Source organism: Pocillopora damicornis, chromosome 13, assembly GCF_964200805.1.
Source record: "Pocillopora damicornis chromosome 13, jaPocDami1.2, whole genome shotgun sequence".
NCBI classification, from domain to species: Eukaryota; Metazoa; Cnidaria; class Anthozoa; order Scleractinia; family Pocilloporidae; genus Pocillopora; species Pocillopora damicornis.
The window spans coordinates 17,799,759-17,814,375 of record NC_142682.1 but is presented as its reverse complement, the minus strand read 5'-3'; the positions used below and the strand labels follow the sequence as shown (position 1 = coordinate 17,814,375).

Below are 14,617 nucleotides of genomic sequence, written 5' to 3'. Positions count from 1 at the left end.
CTTTTGTTTCAGTTATATTTGACCAGTGTTGGTTATTCTATCGCGAAGAGAATACTTTATAATCAACGAAACCGAGTGTACACCCCAAATATTTGCATGGCAGTTTCACGGGTTTCAAGGCTTTTAATGTTTATTTAACTGTAACAAAATCCAAACATTAGTTTTGTGTTCCCAATTTAAGACTGCTGAATTGTTTCGTGTTTGGTTCCTATGGTTCCACAGAAATTGGATGAAAATGGATACCCCTGATAGTAATTGCCTTCTTTCGGCTTAAATCCCCGAAAAGATGCGAGTCCTGCTCTTAAGTCCAGTGATACAATGTTTGTTACAACAAATTTCAATTATACTTGTTCATGTAATTAACTATGTTCGATGGAGATGATAGACCTCGATCACCACTCACCAAGAAGTGTTGACAAGACCATCAAGATGTACACCACTAACAGGTACATCTGATGACATCTGCTCCCAGAAAAACGTTATCATTCCTCTCCGGAAACGACTATTAATTAATGATTAGCGGCCATTAGTGTCGAGTGTGGCATGATAATGAACACGCTATGATTATTAATGCATTATGCACTGGAATCACAAGATGTCTTGCTCTCGTGGACGAGGGCAGCAATTAAAGGGACAATGATTTATTGTCCTCGCCAAGCGGAGTCCAGATTGCGTGTAGTCGTGGTCTCATTTGCGGTTTACCCAAGGAAAGCAGTGTTTTTACGAGGTGATCGGTAAAACAGGATAATGCAAGGGGCGGCAGTAGACAAACATTCTTACTGACAAGTCTCAAGTTCTTATCTCAATTAGCTATACCTTTTGGATTGTTCTAGATGACGTCATGAGGTTAAGTGGCGGGCTAACGACATTCAGCGTTTGGCAAAAAACAGGTCTGCTCCGAGCGAATTGTGATCGCTCACTCAGAGAATTTAGTTGTTTGCATCGAGTTGCCTAAAGCCGCCTTAAGAAGGAAACGATCACTCGAGAGTTCACCAAAGATTGCGTGTATATTGAGATTATTCGCCTACTCGCCCCCCTTAAATCGTCGACTCGTCTAAGCTCGAATGGTAAAGCCGCCTAAAGCCTTTAATCATTCGATCAATTTGTCTCGAGAATAGCTTTGAAATTCTTGCGTATATGCCACATAAGATGGATATATCGCTATTTATTTTCAGAGGAGACCGCGAGCGGTTTGTGTAGGATGCGAAAACTGTTCCCTCTTGTCTTTATCGCACGAATCCCATCAGTGCATCACGCAACGGTAGCAAGAGCTGTCTGGGGTTGAATCAGATTTCTTGAAGTCACATTCCATCGCTCTCCTCAAGTGCGCGCGTTCTGTTGATTATCAAGACACATATCAACCTTGACTCGTGGTGATCTTACGTAGGGTATTCAGTGACCACTGTGGCGCCCGTATGGCCATGTCAGTCTCAGTAGCACTTCCTTTCTATACGGCATCTTTGGCCCTTCTTATTGCGTTCGGTATCCTACGGTTTCTATTCTGTACCTTGGTGTTCCGAAAGCTGGTCGTTAAACTGTTCATCAAGTTTGCAGGATGTGAAATCAGCCAAGAAGTGTACGGTAACAGTTTGTTTGGATGGGAGATGTATAAAGCGGTGACGGCCGCTTTGATGACAGATCTACAGAAAAAAGCGAAGCTCGGTGCAGAAGCACCAAATCCTTGTGTTGTGTCGGCCGACGGCCAGTTGCGTTCAAATTTATTGGACTTCGCCAAGAAGAGCAGGCCGTTGGTGGTGAATTTCGGCAGCTGCACTTGCCCTTTCTTCATGGATAGGCTGAGAGACTTCAACGAGATCACGGCGGATTTTAGAGATATAGCTGATTTCGTCGTCATTTATATCTCCGAAGCGCATCCCTCAGACGGCTGGGCTTTCAAGGTAATAATAAAAGCCAAAATTTATTTCTGAGATACCCAATTTGTTGTATGATCCTAGCAAAAATGTTACTTTAAAATCGGGGCATAGGTTACCGACTAGTGGTGGCTTCAAACTTTATCTCATTCTACCACGCGCTTAGATCCGTAGTATTGTAGTGTATACGTTCGTATATACGTATTTGAATTCGAAGAACCGTGAAATTAGACTATACAGTTTGCTGTCTGTAGAGGAAGCCCTGTTTGAATAGTTAATTAGTGAAGGAATGAGCTCGGACTTTGCTCTGACTCATATATTCTTTTTACATCACGATCTAGACTGACTTCCACGTGAAACAGCATCGCACTCTAGAGGAAAGAGTCCAAGCAGCTCAGCTGTTTCAGGACGCGTCTAAGCTAGAAACTCCAGTGTTGGTGGATTGTGTAGATAACGAAGCGAACCAAGCGTATGGCGCACTGCCAATCCGACTGTGTATTATCTTAAATGGAAGAGTTGAATTTGTTGGCGGGATGGGTCCGACATTTTACAGAACACAGGAGGTCAGACGATGGTTAACGAAATGGAGGGAAAGTGAATTGAACGTGTAACCGTAGTCCTATATACCTTCACAATTATTCGAAGTAGCACAGTGAGATACAAGGACGAACACTGAAAACGAAAGTTCAAGCACGTGTATCGCCTTCTTTCACTGTCGCTGTATCACTTACAGACAAGAATATCATGAACAACTTTATAAGGATTGTAATCAAGGGGCTAGTGACGACCGCACGACAAACACTAGCCGAAAAGCCTAGAGCTACATACCCTGTACGCTCGAAGGTTATCATATTCAGTAGACCTGAAAATCTGAATGCTGCCGTAAAGGCGGGTATGGAAGATAAATTTGACACGAACGTTCTCACATGCTTCACTCGAGAAGACAATATTTAATAACCATACATAATTATATTACTCTCGTTTCGTCGTCATCAGAGTTATCATAAGTTTTTATTCAATACAGAATTTCTATTGGGTAAAAGGTAAACAGTTTCTTTTAGTTTCAGTTGTCCTTTGCGAGGTTTATATTACCTATGTTGTTCCCTACAAAGGCAATGTCACCAGTTTCGTGGTATTTGCCTGAAGGTTAAAGGAACGAAAATACGATACAACTATTTTAATCTTGCCCTGTGCGGTCATTGCATTTGTGTTGTATAACAAAACAAAAGAACAAGGTGCGAAATATAAATAACAGCTAAAAATTGAATCTTGCTGCGAGTCTTAATCCCCTAACCTCGTTCGGCGATCATTTTTTACTTCACCTTAGAATATACAAACATGAAATCTAATTACGCGATTTTCAAGCCATCATAAACCGCGGAAAGTTGGTAAATGTCAGGAGACGTCAAGTTGCATTTTTTTTGTGAAGGTTGTTTATCGCAAATCCGGAAAAAGGTACACGTTTGGTTGACACTTTCAACTTGACCGGAAGATTAGTGTCCGTGGAGTCAATCCTAGATGATGAAATATAACATATTGCCGAGGAAATACCTACAAAACTAATGCTATGAAGTGCTACAAACAAAGCTCTTTGTTTAATTACAAGTTGTTTTCTTGTTGAATGACCCTGGAGGGTTTGCAAGCATGAAAACGTTTGCACCTCTGCAAAGTTGGCATCACGCGATGATTTTCTCATTGAACGCCACCGCCAGAAATCCAAACACGGGTGATTTGAGCTCACCGGGGAGAGCTCTCGTATTACGTGCGATAATCTCTGATTGTCGAGACCCTGTTTAGAGAGAAATGTTTACGAAATTCATCGCGTGACTATCGAGTCTGGTAAACAGCCTTTGTTTTAGCGCGTGTGCGCGAGATCATTTAGGAAGTACCTCCTCATCTCTTGATTTACGATCTAACGATCGATTGGCCGAGTGTTGATGACTGAAAACCCCCACTTGAGAAGAGTCGTTTTTCTCTAAGTGATTTCTCTCGCTTGAATCCATTTGCGGTACAATTCTTTGGCGACGACTGATTGCTTTCGCTAATCTACATTGTCCTTGATCACGTTTCTTAGCTATAGGGCTTCAAGCATGGCATTGTTTGCTTGAACAGTTTTTAGTGTACTTCCTTTTTGGCTGGGAACCCAGTCGTTTAATAATTACTGTTCAAATTTCGATCAAATGCATCATATTGTGACACATTTCAGCACTCACAGAATAAAATGCCATGCGAAATCTGGTGAAAACACCGACTTCCGGTGTCGAAACGAATAACATCGTGAAATAAACAAATTAAGAAAAATAGTTTGTCACGGATGAGAGAGATCGTACCGAATTGAGAGAAAATTTCCAATTTTTTTTATGAAAGTAAAGAAACCAGTGTGAAGCTGTTGAAGAGACTTTAAAACTTTGGAAAAACCGCCTAAGAATAATTTCAATTCCAGTTCATTCATTATCTGACATTTGAGTTAACCTCGCGTGATAGATACATTACGATCGCGTGAATTTGAACCTTACGTCATAATTTGTCCAATTTTCTCACGAATGTAGCTTTTTACCTTCTTATCTGGTTGCTTGTATCACGTCTGAAACGCAAAATGTTTTCCTTGAACTGGGCTTCATAAGGAATTACCTTTTAAACCTTCCGGTATTTTTTCAGAGTATATGATTAATATTTTCTTTTTGTTTAGAAGATGCAAGACGGATAGGTAAAAAACCGCCGAATTAGAATTCTTGTAGATGGATTTTAAAAGAATACTTGAAACTATAAGCCTTAGCTATGCAACTGGTACTTCTGTTGTCATAAATCTCCTCTATGCGAAAAGACTGATACGAAATAAGAAAAAAAATGAATATTTTTCAATTGGCAAGTCGCTTCTGAGATCTTTCACTGTTTTAAAAGATGGCTTCTACTTTGAGTCAGGTTCACCGTTTCGTCTATTATCTCAGACGATTTAAAGGGATGATATATTTTTTTTTTGCACAGAAGATTCCTTGCAAGTTTATATCAGCTTTTGTAGGAAACGGCTTTAGAGGAAGTTGTAAACATCTTTCGATGTCAAAGGGTAACTAGATATTTCTAAACATACATCCCTGGAATAGAACCAAACTTTGTTTCATGCAAGGACCCTCCTTGTGAACAAAACTAAAAAAGCGCTAGCAAGACGCATGCAAGAAGTATAGAAGTATCCGGTTTTAAGTTCAAGTCATTTCTTGACCGTTGAAGGATTGCTTCATTAAGAAATCAAAGAAGCGATAAATCACAGACTGGTTTTGGAGATGAGGGCAAAAAGGGGGCAAAATTAGTGATTATCTCTCTTCTCCAGCTCTCGTGGTTTTCCCAAATTACGTGCTTCCAAAACAGAAAACACGACCGAACTATTTATAGAAGTTATCTTTTATTTATTTATAAACAGTAGAAGCTAAAAAAAAGAGGGAGCATTTATTTATTCCTCCGTAAAGACTTCCAGATGTGAATTTCTCAGTTCGATGGTTTTAATTTTGAAAGACTTAATTTGGTGATGATTACCACAAACACTGGCCGTTTCAATAGATATGATAAAAATAGACCGTTAATTCAAAAAAGGGCGATAATTTGACTACAAGAGAGGAGTATAAAAAGCATCTGCTCTGATGTCGAATATGGAAGAAAAATGCTTTCAGCACTTTACATTTAAACAGCAGGAGGCACACTTATGGTTACTGCTTTGTTGCGCCGCATAGAGCACGACACATATGTGTATAGCCAATGCAAATGTTGTTACGTTCAAAGGTGTTGGTTATCGAGGAGTTGAAGCACTTGAATCAAGCTATCCACGCATTCTTGGACACGGCAAAAAAGCCTCTCTCGCACCTGTGCCTTTCACTTTACCACACAAACTAAGTTGCAGAGAAAAAAAATCTAAAAAATTTGAGCCACTGAAAAAGCGCAATTTTTAATTTAAAATATGTCGAAAATTTAATTTAGGTAGTCAGAAACTGAAACAGGAGTTATTTTGTTATGTACACAACTCCCGTCTCATGGAAATGTGCGATAAACATTTCACGACAAGAAAAGTAAACACAGATTTGCTTTATAAAGGGAAAATTATTTTATAACTAGTTTTCAACCCCTTCAAGATAAGATGCACTGCTATAAATTTTGGCTAAGGCCCGAAAATGTTGCAATCAACAGCAGTTGATGATTTTTTTCAGCTTCTAATAACTATAACCAAATTAATTTTAACTCTTTGCGAGGCCTGTATGAGTTGTTCAAACATCGCGTGATTTCATTGTATCTTTCATCAATTCGAGAAAGTTCAAAACAAAAATATTTCACCCATAAGCTTTCATACCGGGAAAACAAAACAGAAGTAACTGGAGAACTTGCTCCTTCTTTGCAGAGTTTGATTAAAAAAAAGTTGAACATATCGTGCAACTGAACAAATGATTTCAGTGAGAATACTTTGATCGCGTGACCTCAATCTTCGACAATTTCGCTTGTTCGCTGAATGACGTAATCAGAACACGACTGATCACAGCACACTGCGTGTAAGCTGGACACAAGGGGTCCGTCAAAACAAACTTCCCACAGAGCTTAAGCGACAAAGGAAATGAACTTAACTGCGATCTTCCTTCAGCAGATTGTAATCTCGCACGCATAGCGACCTACAGTCAGATAAACAAGGAAAATTAAAAGGGAACATTTCTCGATTGCGGTAAATATTGATCTACGCTTGTTTGCATTTGAGTGGGAAGCGTCCGACTTTCAGGCACCGAACTGCTAACACATAGTTTGCAGTGACATCAACTCAAAGATTCAAACTGCGACGCTAGCCATCAAGGGTATTTGTATTGAAAATAGGTTAGAGACGCAAAAATGTTCTCTTTTACTGATTAAGTAATTTTGTAGGAGGGAAAAATCACTCCAAATCGATTTCCCCTTGTGCCACTTCAAATTGTTTTGTTTTAGGCCCATCGCCGTCATCGTTTCATTGTTTATCACTCAGTTTCAACGATTATTAACACGTAATTTGTGTCAAAAGGACCATAAACCTCACTCACCGCAAGTCACGATACCGATTAGATTAAGTCTTCTTGCAAATTAGTAATTATGAAACGCGCGCAAATTCTAACATGTCTTTTCTCGCTACGATACAAAAGCAAAATTTAAACAAGGAGCGAAATTTTGCCACAGGTTCGTTTGCGGACAGCGCGCATGATTGACAGCCCGTACGCAAACAAAAAATCTGCAAGGTCTTGCAAGAGTGCTGGCTAGAATTACGTAATTAAAAAATACTCTAGCAGCGATTCTGGAAGGTTTGCAAACTGTTCTGGAGTGATGGAGACCCCTTAATCCACACTTCTCGTCCACTCGTAAAAGTGTTCATCGAACCCGACTGAGTCGAGCTGCTGCTAAAAGTGCTAATTTGATCGATTGATAGACACTGAGCCCCTACTAAAGAATTGCAAACATTTAAACAGTTGCCATTGCCTTCCGGCTCTCGGTCTCAAATACAATGTTATTAATTAAGTGAATTCTGCGAGTTATTTACCGGAACACTGTAATACGCGTGCCACGAAAGTTGGCGAAAAGGATCCGAAACGTGTCTAGGAACTGGAAAAAATCTGCGGATTGCATGGATTCGTTGGCCAAACCAAAGGATTACAGAGGGAGAAAACAAGCTCAATCAGATTTTAGATATTTGAGGTGGACAACAAGTTGACTTAACCCTGGGCTGCCTTAGGAGGCGGGTAAAATCAACATGGGCTATAGTTGTAAATGCACGCAATCTGTCTTAATCACCCGGAGGTGACAGTCCAATCAGAGTTCACTTCATAGCACGATAAAAATTCCTTTTAGAGAAAAATTTGGGGGAGCAGGTTGGAATGTACCGCTTCGCTGGCTCAAACCGGGCAATCGTGTTGAAATCGAGAGGCGTAAAGTACGTCAAAGGACTCGTACACTTGGAATAGACTAGTTAACACGCGTTTTATTTACATTCGTGTTTTCGCACGATGGAATGACTAGTTGAGCAACAAAGGTTCCCTTTCATCAATTATTATACAGAGCTTAGAATTAAAGTTGTCGCGACCGTCTAAGACGCTGTTTCTACAGATCAGTGACTCAACTGCTTGTAAGTAAGTTAAAAAAAAACATTGCAGTAACGCGGTCTACCACGGCATCAAAACACGTCAACAAAATCTCTTTGTTTGTTACTACCTCGAATCTACCTTAAATATAAGTGTTTCTTTGGACATCGTTCTTGGTCATTGTTCGAAACGTTTGAAGCGAGGATTCCCAGATCTTTTCGTTGATGCATTGTTATAAACTTCCGGTTTTAGTCATTTATCCTAATTGTATTTCCTTGCGTGGCTTTTTCGATGGAGATGCATTTGTCATTAGAGTCTTGTTTGTTCCTTGACGCAGTTGTTCCCAATACTTTACGCCCGATGACGGCCAGTTTTCATAAACTCAACCTTATATTCCTTAAGCCACTGTCTCACATTTTGTGGGTCGTAGAATGTCGGTCCAGCTAAACCAGCAAATTTCACTTTCTTGTTCTTTATCACGTAAAGTCTGATAGGTAACCCAGCGTATGCATTATTAGCTTCATTCTCCATTGTATCTATCATTATGGGACAGTTAAACTGCACAGAGTCCTGCATGAGCTTTGCGGCTTGGCATCTATCCTCTAAGGTCTTGTGGGTTGAAATTTCGACGTTGTTCTAAGTATGAGATGGAGAGATTTAGTCAGTTGACGCGGGTATCTATATCATTTGGCAAAGGTTGCACTTTGACAGTCACTCACATAAGGAAACTTCTAAGGGGCGTGCACATATGATTTTAATTTATCTAGGAAACTGAAAGGAAATAGTTTTTTTAAAAGACTTTGTATCTCACCTCAAAGGCCCAACCGTCCGTTGGATGAGCTTCCTCGACGTAGATAGAAAGGAAATCAGCGACATCACTGAATTCTTGCACTACGTTTAGAAATTCGCCCACCCTTGCTCTGAAAACTGGACAAGTCCAGCTGCAGAAGTTGACAACTAGTGGACGGCTCCCCTTGCAAAAGCTAAGCAGTCGAATTTGCGACTCTCCGTCTAAGGAAACTAGGAGAGGGTCCGGAGCAGTGTGGTCCTTTCTTGCAGTTTTTTGCAGCTCGAGATGGATGGAATTGCGCACAGATTTTAACATCTCCCAATTGAACAGTGAATTCCAGTACATTTCCTTTGGCAGAGGTACTACCGATATTAAGTCCATCATTTTAATAACGATCGATCTCGTTCTGGGAAAAATGCTGAGAACACGTAGGAACGAAAATGCCACTAAGAGAAGCAGTGTTGTCGCGCAATGCACAAACGCGCTACTGCTCATTTTCCGCGACATATTTTTTCCTCGACGAAGCTGCAGAGCTGGCGAGTCAAAGCTCGTGTGTATCTCCTCTCGAACACTTTCCCTGGGTTTGAGGACCGCAATGACAGCGTATTTATACAGCACCGAAGGAATGTCAGTAATTTTGTTTCTCTTAAAAACACTCATTCGACAAATCTGACCTCACTGATGAACTTTCGCGTGACGTTGACGCGGAATTTTTCTGTGCTGGCAGGTGCGGTGTGCAGCTCTGGAACCAATGAAACCCAAACAGACAGACTTGCGCAACTTTGTAGGACAAATTTTGTCTCCCCTTATTCAAATAGCGCATCTGTAGTCACAATACAAATATGATGTTTAGCTATTTGCGATCAAATTGGCGCCGACAATTTCTCTGCGTGCGTATTGTGGTTTGATTTATCGTGAGTGCTGTGTATGCTGTCCGATGCCTTAGCGAAAATTGACCCCCATTTATTCTGGAAACATTGCGCCTCACGGAATAGTGATTTTTCGTTTAAGCCTCTTTAGTTCAAGCACTACTTTCTTGTTATTTAAAGCTGTGCGTGTGTTTCAATCAAGTTTCAGTTGTCATCGCTGAAGAGTGAAGAGTTCTTGAAAAAGTTGTTAATCTGACGTTCCCTATTTAGTCGTGTTACTGATTTTCGCAAGGCTTGCCACGAAAGCACACGACGCTTTGGTGCGTTAAGACCATGATGTTAATCGTCTAAACAGATTTTAATCGTAAATTTACAAGGACGCCTAAAAATAGAGAAATGTCAGACTTCTCTGCGGTGGTTTCTTTTTCCACATATGTGTTTTGACGTATTTTTTGATCTTTTTCGCATACCACGGTATGAAGTCTGTTAAAAATAGCCATTGGCTTTTGCGAGTTTCTCACTGTGCTCTATATTTGGGCATTTTGATGGGATACAAGCTTTCCGAACTGAAGATAAACCCATGTACCGTGGTAAAAGAACGCACGAAGGATAGTGAGAATATCTTTGCAAGCGAATGTGGACAACAGTTCAACAACTTGAATCAAAGAAACACTGTTTGGAGGAAGGGAAAATTTGAAAGAAGCATTAGTACGAGAGGAAACTTCGTGAGTTTAATGACATTATTCAATCATCTTTAAGTAATGCGCCATAAATTTCGTTTAGAAGGGAAATTTATGGCGCATAAAACTATTTTAACAAGCAGTGTTCATATTGAAAATAGCATGTAATACCTACAAACAATTCTGATGTATTGTGAACTGTAACTAACCTTGTCGTTTGGAACCTTTTGTGCAAAATATTCTTACCCTATTTGGAGTTGCTCTCAAATGTTGCAAATTATTTGAGGGTTTTGTTACGGCCTATCGATTTTAAAGCATGTATTGTTTAAACTAGTATGTGTAGGAGTTGGGAGTATCGGTTTATAATGAAGTAGCTGTAAAAAGGAAAATTAAAGGTTCTGATACCACAGCCTCTTAAACTCTGAACTCTAAGAAACCTTTTCTGTGTTTAAGATAATGGGCGGTCAAGAAAACCTTCTTGATTCTTGCTATCTGTGAAACTCCAGAAATTCGGAGAGTGTACGGATTTTACACAAGAGCATATTTTTGAACAATGAGCCCTAGCTCTAGTGATTTCCAAAAATCGAACGTCGCCTGAGGAAGTGTTTTGACGAAGCGTTCGCGTGACATCTGCTGCTTAACCCGGCAGTGTGTTCGTGCTGAAAACACACTTATCTTGCACGCAATGATGACGCTGCAGTCAACAAACCCTTGAATATGTTCACTTCTTTAATATTGATTCACTGCGATCATTTTGAAATAAGGAATATTGGATTAAAATGCGACAAGATGAGACGCAAGTTTGGAAAAAAAAATCGTGATAATAACGCGCTAGACATTGATATGGGGTTAATACCTCTCCACAGCTAATAGACATAACAATGCTGTTTCGTTATCATCTCTCAGTAACGGTCACCGCGTTGGTTCAAGAGCAGAGTCAAAGTTTCTGCATTCCACATAAACTATACTTCATCGCTATCGTGGAAAATGCAAGGAATTCGAGAGGGTGTTTTTAATTCGCAAATGTTTTTTATTTTTCAGTAATTTGCTTCAAATTAAAATGATTCACCCCGGAATTCGGGCGGAATCGTCGAAGAATTTCAAAAAGGAAGGTTTTAATAGCCTTAGCAGAGAGACAGATTCTTCATATTACAATAAAGAGTTCTCTTTTTCAGTTGGGAAAACATGTTTCTGTCGGACAATCTCATTTACGCTTTAACTTATTTGTCGAAGCAAACTCGCCATGCAACCAGGAGCACAAAACGAAGACCCTGTTTCTTAGCTGGACGTGACCTTCCTTTCAAATTAGACGCTACTCAAAATACGTTTCTCCGTTTTATAACTGCCACAAGATGATCTTGACTTTTTCCGCCATTTTGCTTGCAAAGTATACAATGATACATCGGATAGGAATTTATTAATTAAAATATGTCACGTCATTTAATTACTTCTTACGTACAAAGTGATGGGAGGTGATTCAAACAGTGCACTTACACCTGGTGCCTCTTGACTTTTGATTACCCTCAAACACTACAGAACTTACGCGATTTTGATAGCGCGCCCGTTCTTTCTGCAAAAACGTTTGTAAAAGGACACAAGCAGCTCTGCCTCATAGGCGGCTTTCACAGTTACGCACAAATGTATGTACCACATGCGCCTCGAGGCCAAATTACGTAGAGTAATTTGTGCTTGTGTAGTAATTTATTCACAGCTTCCCTTTGAATAGTACAATGTTCCGACTTAGAACGTGACATTGAAACAGAACATTACCCACTATGCGTGGTCGTCACTTAGTAATATCTATGGACCTGACAACTGCAGTATCAAAATAATAGTTACAATATGTATGTATAATGTACAAAATTCTTCTTGTTTTACAATAAATTTATACCAGACTTGAAGATGCTTATGTACACCATGTCTTCCTTCAATTTTTTTTTTTTTTAAATTCCCACAGTAAATTGTCTTGGCGGCTTGTTTCCTCCAGACAATAATCCTTCAAAATACTACTTAATTATCAGACTGAAGTGGTCTGCGGTCAAAGCGTGCATACAGATTCAAATATTCCACGTGCGTCTAGCGTGCTAGAGCAAGAAGTTGTCTAAAGTGATACTAAAGTCCATTTATTTTTCCCGCGCATTTATCTACGCTCTGTGCCTGGCAGTTTTCGGATGAATTCTGATGTTCTGAAGCCATTGTCTTACTTCCTTAAGATTGTAAAATGTGGGTCCCATCCCCCCTGCGTATTGTATTTGGTTCCTTCTGATGATGTAGAGTCTGATAGGCATGCCAGCGTAAGCCTTGTTCGCTTCATTCGTCATGGTGTCTGCCAAAACTGGACAGATGAATTCAACTGAATCTAACATCATCTTTGCAGCGCTACATCTCTCTTCCTGAGTTTGGTGTTGTGGTATTGTGATGTTATTCTGCAAGACAAATCACGTCATTGTAAAAACGTTAGCCTCTAAAATATCTTATATGGACAATGATGTTTGCCCCGAAGGTTTTATTTCATTTTAGAGTTAAGTCGCTGTCTTAAATTCTTGGGAAAAATTTGCATTTAAGTGACGACTTAAAACGTGATGAAAATTTTGCCCCAAAGGTAATCAATCGAATGGTTGTCTAAACTGCGTTCACTTTTTTTATTCCCGAACATTCTACAACTGAATGGCAATTGTGTGATTCTTGCATTAAAGGTGTCTGTCTGGGTGATCATTATGAATATTCTTGATTTATATTACTAGTATTTCTTTATCTAGGTCTGTCGCAATAGAAAATTGGTGGAACAATGGATCATCGACTCCTTAAAACTGACTAAATCACTCAGTCAATAGAACGTGACTGGAATCAGCAAATCTTTTTTATGAAATACAGATGTGGCTTCTCGTTAAATTCATGTACTTGATGACTTGACCTTGAAACTGATCATTTGAACTTGGCAGTTACGCTAAGTTACATCAGAATCGTCTAATCTTTGTTATCTGATAACTCTTTCTGGCACGCGCTCACCTCCAATTTCCAACCATTGGTTGGATGGGCTTCCTCTACATATATCGTCAAGAAATCGGCCACGTCCCTGAATTCTCGCACGATGGAGAGGAACTCGTTCACCCTTGTTCTGAAAACAGGGCAGGTCCAACTGCCGAAGTTGACGACGAGAGGACGGTTGCCTCTGCAAAATTCTAAGAGACGATAACGTGATTTTCCGTCTACCGAAATGAGCTGGGAGTCTGGGGCGATTTTTCCCCAAGAAGCTGTCTTTTGCAGTTCGAGTAGCATTGACGAGCGTTTGGAGCTTAACATAGGCCATGTGAATAGTGAATCCCAATAGTCCTCCCTGGGCATTTGGATTGTCGAAATCTTGTTTACAAACTCTGAAATGATCCACTGTGTACAAGGAATGAGTTTCAAAAGCCGCAATACTGTAAACGCAAGCAACAGCACTGAGGTGCCGAGATAGTAGCACAAAAACATACACGTGCTGTAGATCATCTTCACGCGTGAGAACTGGACTGTCAACTGCACCGTGTCTGAGGTTCAACTGGAACGAGAGCTATACGAGTTGCACTTCACAGCGGGAGAATTTAAAGAATGTCTTTTATACCGACCTCTTACGTGATTTTCAAATTTTTTTTTAGTCACAGCTCGAGCGTGCAATGCGGAAAATAGACATCAGAAGCTGAACGGATGTATCTTTAGCAAAGTCTTTGCTTCTTTTGCTATATTTGGCTCGGCTTACCTCTGGTATTTAGCGGTAACGCTTTTACAAACAAACTAAACACAACTGTTCGCAGCAGTACCACTCGGCATGCGCTAGACGCAGTGATGAATTGCAGGCCTGCGCTTTCTTGTTAAGTATATTTCAATGACCCCCATTTGTTCTCGAAGGCATGATGAGCACGCAACAAATTAGAATTTCTTTCCACAATAGCCAAAGATTTCTAATTCCACGAATCACTGTTAGAGGACAAAAATTTGATACGAAGCTGACAGAAAATTTTTCACGCTCATCTGCATTCCTATTCAAGGGCACTTAAGAGCGTGCTTGAAATGGAAAAGTTAGAGGAATCAAAACTGAACTTGCGATATTTCACGCTGAGATATGGTTTGCCAATGGTTCCACAATAGATACTTTGCCGCCAAGTTTTGCGTGATTTCCAATTTGTAAACAAATGTTATTTTCATCACGCGATGAATTCCGCAAGACTCACGCGAATGCACGCAAAATCTTATAGACACTCTGAGATGGTGCTGTTGGCTGTTTACTGTACAGTTGCTCGAGGTTTTTTACAAAAAGCGCAAATATTAAACACTTGCTTAACTCATAATTGAGTAT

At 40.0% G+C, this 14,617-nt stretch overlaps 3 protein-coding genes and 2 long non-coding RNA genes across 6 annotated transcripts; 3 read left to right on the top strand and 2 right to left on the bottom strand.

Annotated features, from left to right (window-relative positions):
• Positions 1-227: 227 nt before the first annotated feature.
• Positions 228-3,138, top strand: LOC113679277 (thyroxine 5-deiodinase). 2 transcript variants are annotated; one of them, XM_089191419.1, is made up of 3 exons: positions 853-1,067; positions 1,176-1,898; positions 2,213-3,138. In XM_089191419.1, the coding sequence occupies exons 2-3, from the start codon at positions 1,416-1,418 to the stop codon at positions 2,480-2,482; spliced, it is 753 nt and encodes a 250-aa protein (XP_089047545.1). In that variant the 5' UTR covers positions 853-1,067; positions 1,176-1,415; the 3' UTR covers positions 2,483-3,138. The 2 variants fall into 2 exon arrangements, with proteins under 2 accessions (XP_027052030.1, XP_089047545.1); XM_027196229.2 differs by having other exon boundaries at positions 228-1,898.
• Positions 3,139-6,525: 3,387 nt separating this feature from the next.
• On the top strand, positions 6,526-10,703 carry LOC149035770 (uncharacterized). The gene is made up of 2 exons (XR_016182223.1): positions 6,526-6,713; positions 8,761-10,703. It is a non-coding gene; the product is annotated as an uncharacterized LOC149035770 (long non-coding RNA).
• LOC113679272 (type I iodothyronine deiodinase) lies at positions 7,823-9,476 on the bottom strand. The gene is made up of 2 exons (XM_027196224.2): positions 8,754-9,476; positions 7,823-8,578 (listed from the first exon to the last, which is right to left on the bottom strand). The coding sequence occupies exons 1-2, from the start codon at positions 9,390-9,392 to the stop codon at positions 8,294-8,296; spliced, it is 924 nt and encodes a 307-aa protein (XP_027052025.2). The 5' UTR covers positions 9,393-9,476; the 3' UTR covers positions 7,823-8,293.
• Positions 10,704-11,679: 976 nt separating the features above from the next.
• On the bottom strand, positions 11,680-14,603 carry LOC113679273 (type I iodothyronine deiodinase). The gene is made up of 2 exons (XM_027196225.2): positions 13,291-14,603; positions 11,680-12,707 (listed from the first exon to the last, which is right to left on the bottom strand). Exons 1-2 carry the CDS (start codon positions 13,771-13,773, stop codon positions 12,426-12,428), a joined length of 765 nt encoding a protein of 254 aa, XP_027052026.2. The 5' UTR covers positions 13,774-14,603; the 3' UTR covers positions 11,680-12,425.
• LOC149035769 (uncharacterized) lies at positions 12,707-14,609 on the top strand. The gene is made up of 2 exons (XR_016182225.1): positions 12,707-12,883; positions 13,041-14,609. It is a non-coding gene; the product is annotated as an uncharacterized LOC149035769 (long non-coding RNA).
• The last annotated feature ends 8 nt before the right edge of the window (positions 14,610-14,617 follow it).

Excerpts from the sequence above, each read along its gene's own strand:
- LOC113679277 (XM_027196229.2), top strand. The coding sequence starts at position 1,416 with ATGGCCATGTCAGTCTCAGTAGCACTTCCTTTCTATACGGCATCTTTG. Across the intron at positions 1,899-2,212 it reads CAGACGGCTGGGCTTTCAAG|ACTGACTTCCACGTGAAACA; the intron begins GTAATAATAAAA and ends ATCACGATCTAG.
- LOC113679273 (XM_027196225.2), bottom strand. The coding sequence starts at position 13,773 with ATGATCTACAGCACGTGTATGTTTTTGTGCTACTATCTCGGCACCTCA. Across the intron at positions 12,708-13,290 it reads CCAATGGTTGGAAATTGGAG|AATAACATCACAATACCACA; the intron begins GTGAGCGCGTGC and ends TTTGTCTTGCAG.
- LOC113679272 (XM_027196224.2), bottom strand. The coding sequence starts at position 9,392 with ATGAGTGTTTTTAAGAGAAACAAAATTACTGACATTCCTTCGGTGCTG. Across the intron at positions 8,579-8,753 it reads CGGACGGTTGGGCCTTTGAG|AACAACGTCGAAATTTCAAC; the intron begins GTGAGATACAAA and ends TCTCATACTTAG.